Source organism: Cupressus sempervirens, chromosome 10 (genome assembly GCF_028749045.1).
Source record: "Cupressus sempervirens isolate cs-2001-9-10 chromosome 10, ASM2874904v1, whole genome shotgun sequence".
Taxonomy (NCBI): Eukaryota; Viridiplantae; Streptophyta; class Pinopsida; order Cupressales; family Cupressaceae; genus Cupressus; species Cupressus sempervirens.
Genome location: NC_143127.1, coordinates 737,514,111 through 737,532,212, shown reverse-complemented (window position 1 = coordinate 737,532,212; position 18,102 = coordinate 737,514,111). Strand labels below are relative to the sequence as shown.

At 32.4% G+C, this 18,102-nt stretch overlaps 1 protein-coding gene across 1 annotated transcript; it reads left to right on the top strand.

Annotated features, from left to right (window-relative positions):
• Positions 1-13,647: 13,647 nt before the first annotated feature.
• Positions 13,648-15,072, top strand: LOC149535970 (F-box/kelch-repeat protein At5g15710-like). Its single transcript, XM_089803930.1, has one exon. The coding sequence runs from the start codon at positions 13,724-13,726 to the stop codon at positions 14,852-14,854; it is 1,131 nt and encodes a 376-aa protein (XP_089660056.1). The 5' UTR covers positions 13,648-13,723; the 3' UTR covers positions 14,855-15,072.
• The last annotated feature ends 3,030 nt before the right edge of the window (positions 15,073-18,102 follow it).

The following is an 18,102-nucleotide window of genomic DNA, read 5'->3' as shown; positions in this document are numbered from 1 at the left end:
CATGGCTATAATGGAAAAAATTGTAAATAAATATAGTGAAAATGTAATGCCCCACCAAGGGATCCAAAGAATTAATCTAAAATTTCACTAAGTTTACCAAACAATTTTTATTTTTTTAAACATGAAAGATAAACCATTCACAACACTTGCGGAAGCAATAGAAACAATTCAAATGAAAGTAAGCATAACATACATAATAGTTACATTCTTTAAAGATCCCTTAATGTTGTATCACTTCTAAATTAACTATTCATCTAACATCCCATCCTTATGAAATAACAATGATACATTCAACATTCTTAAACCATATACAAGTGCCCTTTTTTTTGTAATTACATTTTAGTTTAGCTCAATCATCCACTGTACATGTTACAAGGTATGAAAAACTTAAAAGAATATACATCTATGTAAATAAAGTACATCATCATCTAATATTAATCCATGATGCAATAACATAATGAAACCATAAACCATACATGTTACATCATCACAAAAGATATAAACATCCATCATAAGAGATAACCATACATCACAAACATAAATAACTAAGTGCACGGTTCCTCCCAACCGTAAATAGCATCATTAGACCATCGTGGATCTTAGCCAGCCCTCCATGCGTAACATTCCTAAGCACCGAAGAGATCATCGGCTATTAACATAGTAGAAATGTCACTCCTAAAAACATCCTACTAACATGCAAAATAAATCATAGGATAACATCATCTAACATATGAAAATCATCAATATAAGAAACATACCAATAAATACATCCATCATAAGGTATATCATCTATCATAATGCTCCAAGAACATAATGAAGATAAATACCAACCAAGAAAGCATCAGCCACGGTGTCTCAGACGGATCTCAAATGATAAGAGTGAAAATACACTACCACCCAACCGTGTGGAACCTAAGTGGTCCACTCCCACCGTGTTGAGGAGATAATCTCAAGTCCCAAACAGGATATCATAACCACATAACATAAATACTCTCTAAGTCCAGGAATCCTAAAAGCATACTAACTCAAAGGTTCCAAACACAAAACCGACATCTAATTCCCAGAGGCACACAATGACATGTAGGAAACTTACTTTGCAAGTGGGAAAGTGTCATCGCATTTATCATGTACAAGTTACCCTGGCAGTTAGCTAAACTCCACGGGTCCATACTGATCTCATGCGGCCATTAGTATCCTCTCATACTGACGAGGCATACTATGGAATGCATGGTCGCAACCATGCATTCTCACTACTCTCATCCTAGCCTGTACAAGCGCTCAAGGCATGGGCGAGAACATCAAAACAATTATCTTTTTAGGTTCATTTAATCCCCATTTAGTGTGTAAATGTTATCACTTATTAACCAAACTTACAATGAGTTACCCTGGCAGCCACTTAGGGCCCTGACCCCCATTGCAAGCCACTTCCCGACACTACAAGTAGATTACCTACCCTAAGCTCATGGAATCATAAATTTCAAAATCACAAAAGATAATCCATAATAAAATCATCAAATATGCATAAAAGCATCAAATATCCATAATAAAAATCATCAAATCTCCAAGATAAGAATCATCAAATCTCCATGAGCATCTAAAAAAGCATCCATAGAAAATCATGACCACAACAGTTCTCTATTGGCAACTGAAGGCATCACTGATAATCATAAGTATCCATTGATTCTCAATAACCAAAATATATCTCAAGATAAATCACAATATCCATTGGTTCTCAACAAGCAACTAAGAATATCTCAAAATCATACTGATCGAAGACTCCAAAATGGTTGAGTCAAACATGTCACAATATGACATCATCAAGAAATAAATCAACATTTCAGTCCCATCATGGCGACTAGAAAATAATCCAAGGATAACTGATCGATGATTCAAAAATGATTAGCTCAAGTGTCTCATACAAATACATCTCAGCTTCACACATGAAGACTGATGAACAATAACAATCAGCAATTACAAGCATTTCATAGAGCATATGATCACATTACCATGGTTGGATTTATAAAGATCGAGACCAAATAAGATCAACATACCATCACATCTCATAACCCCCGAACCTCTGGTAACAACCTAGGACTGGTCAACACTAGTCAACCCAAAACCCAAAACAAGAAGCATAGAGAATACACAATGCAAACACATGTTTTGGTTTACTAATATCACATGGATGAGTTAAGTGTAGAGGTTTAGTTTTTTGTTTGCAAGTATACTTCAAGTGTCTTAAGTTTCATCATTTGACCTACAAGTCAACCCATTTGTTCCCCGATAGCATTATCCTTCCATTATTAAGAATTACATTCTAAGAATAACTTAAGGATAATTATTTACTCATTAAACTGATCATCATTGACCTTTAATCAACTTGTTCTCTTTATTTAACTATGATCCATATTCTAATTGATTGACTCTTCTTTAATGTTACTTCAATTTTTTCGACATAATCAAAGGATCATTATTCGTTACATTATAAGAGAGCCAATTACTAATCTTCGAATAAGAAGATTATAAAATGATCAATTTAATCAATCAATTAACATAGGTACACCGTCCATGACCTATTAACATTCTAATAGTTCTCAATTAAATATTACTAAGTCTCACTTATTAAAATATCTAAGGTCATTATTCAAGTCATGAGAGTACGACTTGTCAACTTCGATGTAATTACTTAACAACTTCACTAAAAGAATCGATATTAGCATATCAATTAAAACTTTATTACATAACTTAATTATTAATTAAATCTAATTAACTCTAATTAATTTAATTAATAATTACATATCCATAGCAACGTTCCAATTAATATCAGTTGACTAATAACTAACTATAATCTAGTATACAAATATTCATATTCATAGTTCAATAACTTGTTAATATTTAATAACAAGCTATATTGGGAATCTTATTAATAAATCTATAATGACCACATTCGTCACTCTACAAAAATGTTCCCATTTATATTTTAATAATAACAAGTTATAATAAATCCCCAATACCAAGTATTATTATCTCAAATAAGTTTCCCCTATGTACGTTGATTCAATTAATTAATACTCCTCCAAATTATTAACCAATTTAATTTGATTAATATCTTTTACAGTACTTCAATCATTAACTAATTTTCTCTAGATTAACTCTGATCGTATTAATTGATAACTATTTAAACTATTTATATTATTATTTATTAATAGTTTGTTAGATCCAACAAACATTAATAAATAATAAACTCATCAAAACTATTATTAATCGATCTAGAGAACTTTACATAAGCTTCATTAGCTAACTCTTAATACCATTAAGGTATATCAATAATTTAGTTAATAATATATAACGTATTAATAATACTATGGTAATTCAAATTATAACAATGTTATAACAGTGACTCCATGTCAATTAAATCGTAATCCATTATCATTAAAGTCTCCTCATTTAAAAACGTAATATAAAATTACCATCTCTAAATTATTTAATATATATTAAATAGTATTTAATATACATTATAAAAAGTCCACTATATAAACTATATTAAAATCTTTTTTCTTTTAATTTTCTCTCATTTAAAAATCTATTTACTTAGATTGACTAATAATTAATTACACTTCTTCTACTATTAACTAATCTTAATTAAATTTGATTTAATTAGATTAGATAATAAACCATATAAAACTAATGCATATTAATAAGATTCTAATAAGGGAAGATTGCAATAATATCTTTAATTCATTTCATGCTTTGATATATTATTTTTGTGAAGTTTAAGCATAAAGAACTCTTGGTTATGGGAAATGGAGAAATATCTGTCCTTGAATAAAATGGTCCCAGTACGAGGGCCATATCTTCCTAATGAACCGTTGGATTAAGCTGAAATTGAAATATGTTAGAGAGGGCCAAGTTGCGCCAATTCTGACTGGAGCGATCGAATAAATTCGATCACGATAAAAATTTATGAATGACTGAGTTCGGGTCTATCCAAGGGGCAACGACAAGGCAGTTTGTGATGAATTAAAATTTTCTCCTAAAAGGTAATTGTTCTCTAAATTTACCCATTCATCCATCTAATAGGTTTGTCTATATGCATCTGCAAATATAATTTGATAGAAAGATTACATCTAACCATTCAAATTTTCAACTTAGAATTTCTATTTTAATTTCAAATCTTGTCTATCTAATTTCACAATATAAATTCGAACCCAAACCCGATTAAGATCTAATTTCTTTCTCATTTGGAACTAGGGTTTTCTATTGTTTTCTTCTCAACCAAATAAAATATCTAGATTCCAATTTCAAATTGTAGATTCAATCACAGAGAGTATTCAGACACATATAACAGACATGATGAAGACAGGAAGAGAAATAGTGCAAAGAGAATATGTGAATATCACAAGTGCACCTAGACACTGATGCTAATCCACCATGCCTCAGAAGTCCATAGAAAATCTCTTCCTTCTCCATCATTCACAATTCCTCCATGACCCAAGCCAATCAAATCCTCCAAGTGACTAGAAGTGCTAGAAGAAGCATAAGAGTATGTAGAAACATATAAGCATATGAGCTTCTCCAATGCATGTAAGCTTTGAAGCTTCCATTTTAGCTTGAAGCTTGTAGCTTCCATTAAGCTTGTCCCAAACACACTAGGAGAGCCTCAATTTAAAGGCCTCTAAGATGCATCTAGAGTGTCTCTAGAAACAACTAGAAGATAAGCATGACAACCAAGCATGAGTCTTCTCCAACCTTCTAGATGAGTCTTAAGGTTGTAGACACCATGTGCTCAAATAAAATGCTAACTTCTAAGTGTAGACAACTAGTGCACTTTTAGAGTGCAAACTCCTGTGTTGTCTACATGACAACTCCCGAGAATTTGCAAACTCTTAAATATTAAAAATAATGCACATTAATTAATATAATATTTACTTTACTCTTTCTAATTTAATTTATTTATTTACTAAATCTCATGCACTAACTTTAATAATTCCACTTATTTAAAAATAAATATATTTATATTTTAGTCACATGAAATTTAAAATCTTTTATTTATTTTAATATATTTTTCACTTTTAAATTTTATTTTCCAAAACTTAATTGCTAAAATATTTATTAGCTTTAATAATAATATTATTTAGCCATTTATTTAAAAATGAACTCCAAATATATTATTATTAAAATAAATATTGTCACATTCCAAATTTAAACTTTTAACTTTTATTTTCAAATTTAATTATTTTATTTAATTAATTTTTTAATTAATTAAATAAAATAAATATTAAAATACCATATTAATTTTCCATTAATTAAATCTTTTAATTAGGCTTAATTAATAGAAAATACATCAAAGACTCATAAGGTAAAAATATGAAAACCCATCATAGCCAAAATACATACAAAATCAAACCAAGGGTTTAAATCACGAATTACGTGATCTAATGCATTCGGAGGGTACTCAACTCGGATACTTGTCTTAATTTTCCAATTAGTACAAACGGCTTAAAAGGTTGGGATTTGGACTTGAGAATTTATCTCCCCTCTCTTATCATTGAGATAATATGATAGGGTACGCTCATCCTGGCAAATTCAGGGAAGTCGATACCCGGTACCTGCAACTTGCATAAAAACCATGCATGTACAAGCACAATATATACTAAACTAAACAGGCAATGGCAGGAAGTGGTGCATCATGTAGATCCCGACTAGCAGGTGACTATGACTCTCTTCCTTAACCACATCAGACATGCCATACAAAAGCAAACACGCAAAGCAAACATGCACACCATACACATGCAAGTATGAGGTAAGTATCCATAAGAAAACACATATGATAATAAATCATCTTATTAATCATCATTAATAACTGCAAACACTAAAAATAATCATCATGCATACATGAAATGCAAAATCTAAGTAATCTCATCACATAATAAACTAAATCCATAGCACAATATCTGATACTCTCAAAAAAATGCTGCTAACCAACAACATAAAACTAGCTCTAAAAGAGTTCAACAACGATAACAAAATGCGAACTAGGGGCAGGCACTACAGAAAACCCTCATCATAGATCACAAAATTTAGGTACAAGATATTTTCCACAGTGATAAAAATCTATCTATCAAGCATGTTTTGCAGGAGGAAAAACCCCAATACCATCATCAAATACCAAATTCATATCAAATATTGTAAAGCCATGAAATTTGTAGACATTGTTTACCAAATACAAAACCTTTAAAAAAATTCAACTAATTGTGATACATAGCAGGGAAAACTTCCAGCCATAATTTTTTTTCTCTAAAGCACATTGATCCTTGCTACGTGGAAACCAAGAATACCAAAAATTATACAGTAAATTACTAATTTGGAAAACTATAATCTAGCCAATTACAAAATGAAGAATGGAATGTTATGTTGAGAATGTGAGGGAATTACTTATAAAGTCATTGAAAGGTCGAGAATGTTTGAGAGTAGATATTATTAAATGAATTTTTTTAGAGAGTTCTATAATATATTATATTATTAAATGAAAAATGTTTGGAAAATTCCATAATGTATTATATTATTAAATGCAAAATTTCTGGAGAGTTCTATATTTAACAATCCATTTTTTATTAAAGAATATATTTGTAGTTTTTGTTAGATTGGTTGACATTTATTATTATTTTCTTTGATCTCCAAAGTGAAATGCATAAAGTTTCCAAAATAATTTATTGAGTTTTGTGCACAAAAAGCCAAAAGTCCTACTATAGCATAAAACATCCAATCAAAAGTCAAATAAATATTTTCTTTCGAATTATAAAAAATGCAACATATATTAGAACTTTATAGCTATAAAGAGTAGTTGAAAAATAAACTAGTATGAGGGGACAACTAAATTAAAAAGTAGCATTTCAATGAATGCTATAGTATCATGCCTATGGTAGGAACTAATAAGCAACAAAATATATATTCATTAGGCCACCAACTCCACAATTATTTCCTCAAAAAGTTGAACAACCACTCCTACCCAAAATAAGCTAAGTAGTGGCATGGGAACATGCCCTATACTGTGGGACAAGAGGGGGGCTAGAAATAAGCAACAACTATTTATTGAAAAAAATGACACATGTCCTCACCACATTTTTTCATACCCTTTTTATTTGCTTATATTTTAGTTTTCAGAATTATTTGCAAGAGAAATGATTAAAATTTGGTAATTTAAAAATAATATTTAGAGTACTACCTAAAGTTATGTAGCAAATATTATGGTCCATGGGGCTACTAACTCCACAAATTGTGCCACAAAACAGTGAGTAGCTATTGCTAGTAAACATAAACTACGTAGCAGCATGGGAACATGCTCTAAGCTCCAAATTGAGAATTGGAATTAAATAAAGGTTCCACCAATTAATTTATAGATAGCCTATGTTGTGAAAATTTTAGTTGTAAAATGTGATTGAAACCCAAGGGAGGATAAAGAAAGGCTCGTTGTGCTTCTATTGTAACATCCAATATTTTTTAAGTATTATTTTTAAAAGAAGGAAGATAATCATTAATACCATCACACAATATCATGATTTTTTACTGATGCTTCAATGTCACACATTCCTTATTATTTTTAGAAAGCAACAAGTAGTTGCTATAGTGATTTGGCTCTATTGAACATAGGGATAAACTTATGAAGAATCTTCATACAAAATACTAGGTATGGCTATGTTTCTAGTTCACTTTTTACTATAACGTGTTTTTGTTCTATATCTCCTAACTTGTCTAAATATGATGGTTACAAACATTTCAGATTAATTCTATCGATTCTACATCACAGATACAATTGGATCTACTCATGAGCTCTATAAATTATTATCTTTTTTAATCTAATGTTTCATTTGTCTATTCATTGTCCTTTGGTTTTGTAGAAATGGAGAAATCCTAAGATACCCATTATCTCTTAAAATGGTTGGATGTTGGTTTTGATGTGTTTGGATGCCTAGGTGCATTATGGTGTTGCATGTATGCTCCCAACTAGAGCATTTTGGACTTGTGGGTGAGAATGGGTTCTATTTCTCTCTCAAACCATCATAATAACCATGGAACCAAACTTCACAAGGAAAAATGATCTCTCAGCCTGGAAAAAAGACTTAAACATTGGAGGCCAACATTTTGGTATAAAATCATACTTTGTAACAACACTTTACTAACCAACAAATCACCAGTGGTTCAATTTCATATCAAATTCGTGGTTAATGAATAGATTAATTTGATTGTGCTACCTCCATCATGAAACTAGATAAGGAAATGAAGAACTATGAATGTAGTTGATCTTAATTTTTGTCTTGCTACAAATCATTAAAAAGAATTTAAGTTTGTATATTCAAGATTTACATAATATGGACCTTACAAGAGGCGCTGAAATTCTAACAACAAATTTTTAATTTTAATTTTTTAAATTGAGACTAGTCCTTTTAAACCACCAAGAGAATATGTCCAAGTTTATCCTTGTACCCTAGGTTACTCCACTATTTGATTTAGAAAGAAAAAATATAGATATATTTTTGGCTACAGGTTTAAGTCAAGCTGGTAGCATCCTCATAAAATTGGTAGCCAACAAACATTGTCCACACAAAAATAAATATAACAATAAATAAAAACATGAAACAATACGAAAATGGAACTGTAGATTTAAAGGCTAAGAAAAAGTATGTCAGAAGGGGAAAATAAGAGCAAATGGTGAAAAACAAACCTCCCTCAAGATCTCCCATTGTTACCCTTTTCCTTTGTAATGCAAATACATCCAAAGGTCAAAACAATTGTAGAATGTAGCATGAAGAATCTTCTTATTATGTCGCAGGAGAAGTTTCTCCTGACTGATGTTGTTCGAGGAAGGAATAAAAAGTTATTGTAATTTGATTCATTTGCTAAGAAGAAAACATGGTAGTGTTAAATGTAGCAAGAGAAGGTGCTTACTAGAGGACTTTATATGTTCTTTTTGGAGACACATCATCCATGAGACTAAACCCTAAGAATAAACTAGGCACATAGCTATTAGATTAAACCCTCAAAATGAACAAGGAACAGAGCTAAGATGACAAAAATATGGCAGAAAATGTGCTTTTGGGGACAAAAAGTAACCACAAAAAGTCATATGTTAAATCAATTATATTAAAACAACTTAGTTTATTTGGGAGTTACTGAAGTTAAATTTGAAAATATTGATATATGCTTTGCTACAAGTGAGAATCGAAATAGTTCCATGCTTCCAAACCTAAAACTTATAACCGCTATTCTTATTTTTTAAGACTAACTTTGATTTTATCTTAAGACTATTTTCACACTAGCACTAACTCCAATTGTGTTGTATATGTAGAAGACTAGAAGAAGCTACAATTATTACTAATCTTTTGGCTAAATTTTATGAAATTATGAATTTTTAAAGATTTTTCTAAAGATATGACAAGGAACTTTACAACAAAAGATTAAATATGTGAAGCTTATGACTTAGTCTGGCCATGCATCGAGTCTAACACCTACGTTTCCATTCATCAACCCTAGAAAAATTATTTTGAAGATTGGAGAGAAAATGCAATGGAATCCAAGGCAATCGATGATGTCTTGTAGGTTGCAACAATTTTCAAAGGAAAACTTCAATACAACGTGCCATATTTGACCTGCAATGTGCAAAATAGAGATAGGGATAAGATAAAAGAGTTGATTGGAGAGACACAAGAACTAAAGTTAGGACAAAAATAAAAACTACTGAGTGTTGGCATATCATCCAAATTTCTCATAGCCATGTAAAAACACAAAACAAAGGAGCACATATGAGAAATACAAAAACAAATGATTGAAAGTGCACTTGGAAGGGAATCCACGAGAAAAAGATTATCACAAGGCCAGTTTGCACACAATCCATGTCAAGAACTAAGGACAAAATGAGTTGCATTTATATTATAGAAACAATATACTTGTAGATTTTTGCCATGGATAATTTATCAGTGGAGTCTTTGACATTGGTTGTCTTAAATGTACATTAAAGGACCCTGTATACAAGTATAGATGCAACAATTGTCCAAAAATTACATAGCAGAGGTGATTTTCTATTATGTCATTGACCCTGTACAATCATTCCTAACATATTATATTTCACAAGATGTGTGCTAATGTTATCTATTGTTAAGACAATTCAATATTGAACTTTATTGTAGAGCTAACCCAAGAATATAATTTAGCTTAAAAAATCACAGGAATGAAATTTTATCCAGAGATACTTCTATAAAATGGGATGCCACGTTTAGAGGTTCATGCTAAATGTGGAAGCACAGATGAGGCATGTTGACTGTTAAACAAATGGCACAAGAGTTTTTTTCCAAAATTTCTTATTTAAAAAGGAAAAGACCATTGACTAAAGTGTAAAGGGCCAATCACAAAAGAGGAAAAATTAGTTAGAAATTAATATAACATAATACTATGTTTCAAAGTGCAATGAAAACTATAGTCTCATGCCTTGGTAGGGACTAATAAAAACAAAAGTCGATGTCAACAATCAGACTATAAAGACCTGTAGGCATATATAATAATCTTTATAGTATTTTTTCTCAAATATTAAACTTTAATATGTCCATATTCATTTTCTATTCATTTTATAAACAAAACACTCACATAATTCTTAGCCTTCAATGACCAACATGCCATTTCACAAAATTCTACACTTCATATAATTCATTCTCCTAACTCCAAATTAATCAAAATGAATGTTAAGAATAGATGCTTAATAATGTTACAATTTGAAAACAAACATCATCCTTTGTAGCATTGGGTTAGAAAAGATTTAAAAGTTAAAGAAAAATATATCAAACATGCAATTCCAATGCTTTCTATCAATGTGATCGATGCTATACTAGAAGAGATTGTAAGTTATTCACACTCCAACTTTAATTTGTAAAAATAGAAACATGAAAAATATTTTTTAAAAATAACATGTTGGAAATCTTATCAATTCAACCAAATTAGTTCTGTCCATGCAAGTTAAAATGCTTACATCACAAATCTTTAAGCTAGAAGTCAACTAATTATTCTATTTTTATAGTACCATTTATTTTGGGGGGAAATGACGTCAATGAATAAGACAATGCAAACTAGATGTAACAAGATTAACACTTCCGACCTAAGCCATTCAATACAAGAGATAGAGGGGCTTCCAAGCATAACACGAGCAATAAGACCTAGGTAAAGATCAACAAAAACCCAAGTGTGATGAGGGATGCCAATACTAAACCATAGTATTATCAAGGAAGTACACTACCAAGGCATCTTTCATGCAATGTTATTTGATTAAGTGTATCAAATGTGAAAGCAATAGGTGCTAAACAAGATAAGAAAGATAATTAGAGATCCTAAATGTATGCAACCAACCCATTATATAGGCATGATAATAGGTAAATACTAAAATACAAAGTGAATGATGAAAGACACAGCTTGAAATATGCTCAGAAATTGACTTTTTTTCTCTAAAAATAGTAGACGTGGACCTATTTTTGGAATCTGACTATATATTCTCAGATGAAATAAAAGACCTAGAAAGACCCATAAACTTATTTTTCTACTGAGGTCTTTGGAATAGGTTGACTTGATGGAAAAGTGTCTGGACGTCATTCCACGAAGTCACTATCTTCCTAGGGTACTATAGGCAAGTTGGCTTGACTTTTTCATAAAAGGTCTTGAGATGTAGTTTTCAAATTTGAAGCTGTGAATTTGGTATCCAATAAACTTGCTATAGATTTGGTGTGTGTGGGTGGCTATAAAGGGATTACCATAATCAATCCCCTATTTTGGTGATTTCCACTTCCATGAATAGCCGTTAGGAAAGTTGTTGCATGTGTATGTAGGTCTCGTGTATTCTAGATTGTAGTTCTAGAATGTAAAAGAGCTAAAAATGCCAAGAATTGACTCTATGATTTAGCGTAAGTATCAAATTAATGACTCCTATCACAATCATTGAAACGTGTTCAACTATTGGGTTTGTTCTAATTACAAAACAACTCATCTACCACAATATTATCGTGGAACATCAACATGATAATTGAAAACAAAAAATCGTTCATGTTTACTACTTTGTTTAAAAGGCTTCAAAATCTTGCACCAAATCATAGTTTATGTCAACCATGGTTTTTCTTGCCAAGTTGGTTAAGGTTTGCCACTTTATGGTAACAATTCATTTAATGGACTTGTTATGGAATCCAAAATCATGTTAAGAAATTATTTCTTTTTAGACATAGTTGACATTGAATGGTTTTATAGGAGCGTTGATGGTCTTAGTAAAGATGAAATTGGATTTTCTAGGTGGTTGAAAATTCAAAGTAATGGTATATCGGGGTGTGATGTGTCAAATACTTTGTAATGGCACCAGAGGTGTATGCATATTGTAATATACAAAAATAATCATTCTGAAATATATGTAGATTGTTTTTTCCCTATTATATTTGTCCAAGAGTAATTCGAACTAGCTATTTTTTTGAATTCTTTTTGCTTAAAAAACAAATATACTTTTGCAACGTTTCATATTGCCTTTCCTAACTTTTTTCCCGTCATCATTGTTGTGGATGAAAGAAGAATCTTTAACCATATTCTATTCCTTGGCTTCAATGTGAATTTTGGAGCATAGACTTACAATCAAATGTCTTTTTTATTTTATATATATACCACTTTTGACTGAGTCATCTCTCGACGGAAGTGGGAAAGTGCATGACCCCTTAAAAAGCCCTTGGCTAAATAGCCGAACAAATGCACCTGAAGTGACAGTTTTTTGAATTTATTAATTAATTTAAAAATCAGAGAACCATGGCTATGTGAGTTTTAAATTAATTAATAAATTCAAATAACTATCACATCGGGTACATATTTTCGGCTACATAGACATCATCCTGAGTTGGCCTAGTGGTGGAGAACTTGTACTCTTGAAAGAGAGGTCACAAGTTCAAATCCCACTGGGGGGTAGGGTATGTACGCCTCGTTTGTAGCGTCAAGCGCCTCTCGAAAAAGAGTACGAGGTAGTCCCATATCACTGTCACCATATGTAAACCCAAAAACTATGGCATAGTGTCGTGGACTATAAAACCACCTTACCTTTTTTTCTTATCCCTTAAAAGAGTGATGAATTTCTTAGACAAGGCTCTGATTAGAACGGATGTAAACTGTACGAGTTGTATTTCACACTACATTATTTAAAAAATAATAATTTTGAATATTACTCTAGAGAAGTCCTGGTCCAATAACAACTTTATGATTGTCTCTTCAGGTTTGTGGGTTACTCATTCATATCGAACGAGTCAAAGATAAGACCGGAGAAGAAGCATCAACCATTTTTATTATTTATTTACTTATTTTTAGCGATTGCGACCTGATCCGGAGTCTTATCAGATGTTTGAACCTACCACGAAAGGTATTGCTGGATTCTTATCTTTTATTAATTTAAATTTTATCCATCTACGATATAACTACTCCCCGCCGCACGACCGGCCGTCTGATTTGACCTAGTTATTCATAGTCTTGTTTTAGACCAAACAATTCCTGGCCTCCACTTCTGACTTATTCAGAGCAAACAACATTAAGCATCTCCTGCAGTTATAAATACTTTACCAATTTCTATTTGGGATAAAATCAATAATAGAAGGCGACCCCGATACAAAGGAAAGGCAGTACTAAAAGCTTTTGGCGGAAAGAAGATTACCAATTTCTAGTTTTGATAATGGGTGCTCTCAGAGATCCCAAGCAAACAACATGGTCAGATTTGCCTGAACATCTGATGGAGAAAATACTTGAATGCCTTCCAGTGGACTGCTTCTTCCGCTTCAGGAGTGTTTGCAGGGGATGGAATAGTTTGTTGTCATCAGAACACTTGAATTCCATTGCAAGAAACAGCCAGCCATTTCTCATTCTTTGCCCCTCCAACACCCAGTTGCCCTCCCTTCTCTATTCCTTCTTTACCCACACTTGGCGAACTATTCCCCTGTCTTTCACTCCAAACGATTGCCCCATCAATTTCAGAGGATCTTCTTCAGGGCTGCTCTTGGCAGACATAAGTACCAATTTCTCTTGGTTCGACTATACTTCCCCAACGCTTTGTGTCTGCAATCCCCTTACCCAAGTGTTCTCCACACTGCCACAAATGGCTTCTGTGAATAACTTTATGGCCAAGGCAATTTTACCAGCAGGGAATAACAAGGATGAATATACAGTCATGGTGGTGGGAAGAAACAGCAGCAACAAGGTTATAATTGAAGCATATAATTCGACTTCCAAGGCATGGAAAGTTGTAGGGATCATTCCTGATGTGGTTATTAGAAACGAAAACATGTTCTTCTTCGAGGGGTATTTGTTGGGTATGACTTCTAATGGTGGAATGATGGTCTACAACATTGAACAGGGGATCAGCACAATTGTGGCAATGCCCATGGCAGAAGGTACCCACAATTTGTGGGTTCGGCTTGTTTGTTGTAAGAGTGGTGTGTTTGTGATCAGGGCAATCGAAGAAAATCACATGTTGAAAAGGGTAGTTTTGTGGGGGTTAGATTCTCAGAAGATCGCCAAGGAGGATTATAAGTGGGAAGAGATTGGAGAAATGCCGAGTTGTGTATGTGAGGAATTGAGGAGGAGCTCGAATTCGAATTGGTTGGAATGCGTGGGGGTGGGAGATGTGATATGTTTCAGAGCAAATGAGAGCATGGAGATTGCTGCGTATGATGTGAGGGAAAGGTCTTGGAATTGGCTGCCCAAGTTTCCAGTAGAGATGAGATATGTGAATATGAGAAGCTTTCCATTGGAAGTCTCGCCCACTACCAAATTCTGCAGCAACTCTGAAGAATCAAAATTGGCATGAGCCCAAGAACAGGATCGATGTGGACATAGAGAATTGTGCACGGAAAATCCTTACAAAATTAATCTTCGATTGTTTATTATTTATTCCTTTGTCAAGTGCAACTTTTGAACGGCAACAAGTGTTTCATCCGAGGGTTGGGAGTCATTGACGCCTGATTAGTTTTATGTTATAGGCAGAATATCATTCAGTTCAATAAAAACATGTTTGCTCGGTCAAAAGGATCTAATAAGTTTTGGAATCCAAGTTTGAACTTTTCATATATTTTTAGTCCCGTTTCAGCTCTTTACTCTGAATTAGTTTCTACCTTGGTAATCATGCAAATCATCTACCATAAACTATATACTGTGGTTTACAAAATTTGTCTATTAAAAGTGAAGCTGGGAAAATCAGTTAGCTGCCTAATTGGACATAGCTGAGCACTAATTATGTGAATATTGACGTCTTTCAAGTTGTTTATAGCAGAGCTTAAGTTCTTTTCTTTCTTGTCATTGTATCCCACCTTCAATGTTGTAGAAAGGATTGTACTTTTTAGCTGTGTCTAAAATTTAATCTCTAGAAACTTATTCATTTAATGCGGTACACTTCTTCAAAGCATCACACACTTACGTTTCTCAAAACATTGGTTACATGTATTAATTTTGATAATGTATTTTTAGGTTTGTATGCTAATATTTTTTTTTTACGTCGTGAACCAAGGCCAGGCTTAACCGACACATTGGAACCATTGACTAATAGTGGCTAGGAGTGGTCCCAGACACTCTTAGCCAATAGCTTGGGGCCACTATTATGCATTGGTCTCAGGGTATTGATTAAGAGTGGTTAGGCCCACTCTGAACCACTATTAGTCAATGGTTTGAGTGTGCTGGTTAAGACGCTCGCTTTTCTAGCAGTCAAATTTTGCATTTCCTTGGTAATTGAGAATATGGTTATTAAGGATTGTTTTGGGTAAGCTTTGATTACATCTCAAGTGTTTTTTGAACAACCATGCATCATCCTTGTTGGATAAAGTTTGGGTGTTGGCTAATCTCGAGACAAAATGCACCAAAGACAAAAAAAAGTCAAACATGATTCTTTTTCAGATTCACGAAAACACAATGAAATTTTCTCAAAAATTTTGTTATTTTCGATCACAAAATATACAGATCATGAAGATCAAATGCTAAGATTTTAAAAAAAAATCATTTTGTTTTCATTTTTTTGAAATTTAGTCAATGGTGCAATTTTTAGGGAGGATATCCACATCCTAAATTTTGAAGGTTTGTTTAGACAATCTTGCCTTAATTTTGAGTAGGTTTGAATCACCTTTCGTACAAACTTGTAAGCTTTATTTTCGATATGCTTGGTTCAAGTTCTTATTTTTATATTTTTTAAAGGCTTGGAGCACCTTCTTAAGGATTCTTTTTAGTAAAATTGGAAACAAGATTATAAGATTTGTTTTGGGTAAGTGTTGAAATAGGTTAATTCTACATATTCTGTTGAGTTGCTTTGAAAATTGTCGTTTGGCTATAACACCATGTCCCCATGCTACAACTTAAATCAATTTTTTGCTTAAACTTTAAGTAATAAACTGTTTCTATGCAAAATAAAAAATGTAGCAAAAGGAAAATTTAGATTTTTTTCCTACTTTTGTGGAGTGGCTTTTTTTAACAAGGTTGTTTTATGCTTAAATTTAAGCAATTTTGTGTTATCATGGACATTTTAAATTGTCTAATAAGCTAGAGGAAAAGAGGAGGGGTTGAAAATAAGCAGTGGCTGCTTATTGCCAAAAATACCACATAGCTCCACAAACTCTTTTCCCTCTTTTTCTAAAAGATTTTATTTCTATTTTTTTTGGTTTGTGAAACTATTATTCAATTAATTAATTCAAACTTCAAATTCCTACTTCAAAATAAGGACACATAGCGTCTAGTTCCTGTCATTATAGATTATGATTTGATGTTATCAGTGCTATGGTATTTGACTTGGAAGTGAATATATAGAATACTTATGTGTAATGTCCCCTTTCTAGCATTCATAGCATGATGTTGTCGTTACCCTATTTCCCCACAGTCCCGTAGGCTAACTAGGACATTAAAGGGGCTTAGAGGCCATTTGGCCTAAATAGTTTCAGTTGCAGGTCTTTCTGAGGGGTTCTGAGGCAACTTTGGGCATACTTACTATTTATAGTAAGTCATCTTGGACATGGTTGGACATTCAGTCACAGTGGTATGTCGATGGTAATGGTTTAAAATCGACAGGAAAACTTATTTATCATTGATAAGATTTTTTATGCATTGATAAAGCCATTTTATAAAGTTAAATTTAAATATTTAACTTTATTAATGCATAGACTATAGTTTGTGAGAAATATTTAAATTAAAAGAGTTCCTTTTATTTTTATAACACATTGGAGACATAAGGTACATAAAGGGAGTTATGTTTTATCCCACATTGAGAAAACGAAGGATTGAGCTCTTGTGAGAACACTATAAAAGAAATGGAAGAGTTTTTTTTTTGTATGCTTGGATGAAGATTAATGTTATGTTGCTGGATATTTGATTATCGGGCTTGGAGGACGGAATCCCTCTTTGCTAGCATTCTCTTCGCTGTTGGAAGACACAGTTAGGAGGATCAAGGGTGTTTTCACTTTAGGAAATACACTGGGTTTCATTTGGGGCGTTCGCATAAAGAAATTTACAAGGGTTTGAGGTGCAGATCTGAAGTTAGTTATTGCTATAGTGCCGCATGAACAATATTTTGCTACAGTCAACATGAACAATATTTTGCTACAGTACGGCGCAAACAGTGTTGGTATCAATTTTACTTGTTTTTTCGGCTGATTAGAAGTTTGGAAGGCTGCTGACTACATCTGCAAAATACTACGGCAACTAATTCCAGGTTTCTTCTGTCAAATTTTGATAGTTTGCATAATAATTGTTGAATACAAGTCTGAATAGTTGTTGCAGCCTTTAAGGCAGCTGTAAGTGCACATCTACTTTTAAAAATCACCCTTTATCAGCAGATTGAAAGAGTTTCCAGATTTTTCATATACTGTTGAATGTGTGCCAAGTGTTTGTGAAAATGTTATGATGTGTATTATGCATTTTAATGTCACTTCACAGTTGTTCGTAAATCTACTCATTGGAAAGCAATTTATTGAGGAAATCAGCTTTATGAGTTTGCATACAAAATGTTTGACAATATTCCTTAAGTTAAATTTCTACAAGTCAAAGTTCAAATCAGGGGAGGATATTACAGTGGTATCAGAG

Excerpts from the sequence above, each read along its gene's own strand:
- LOC149535970 (XM_089803930.1), top strand. The coding sequence starts at position 13,724 with ATGGGTGCTCTCAGAGATCCCAAGCAAACAACATGGTCAGATTTGCCT.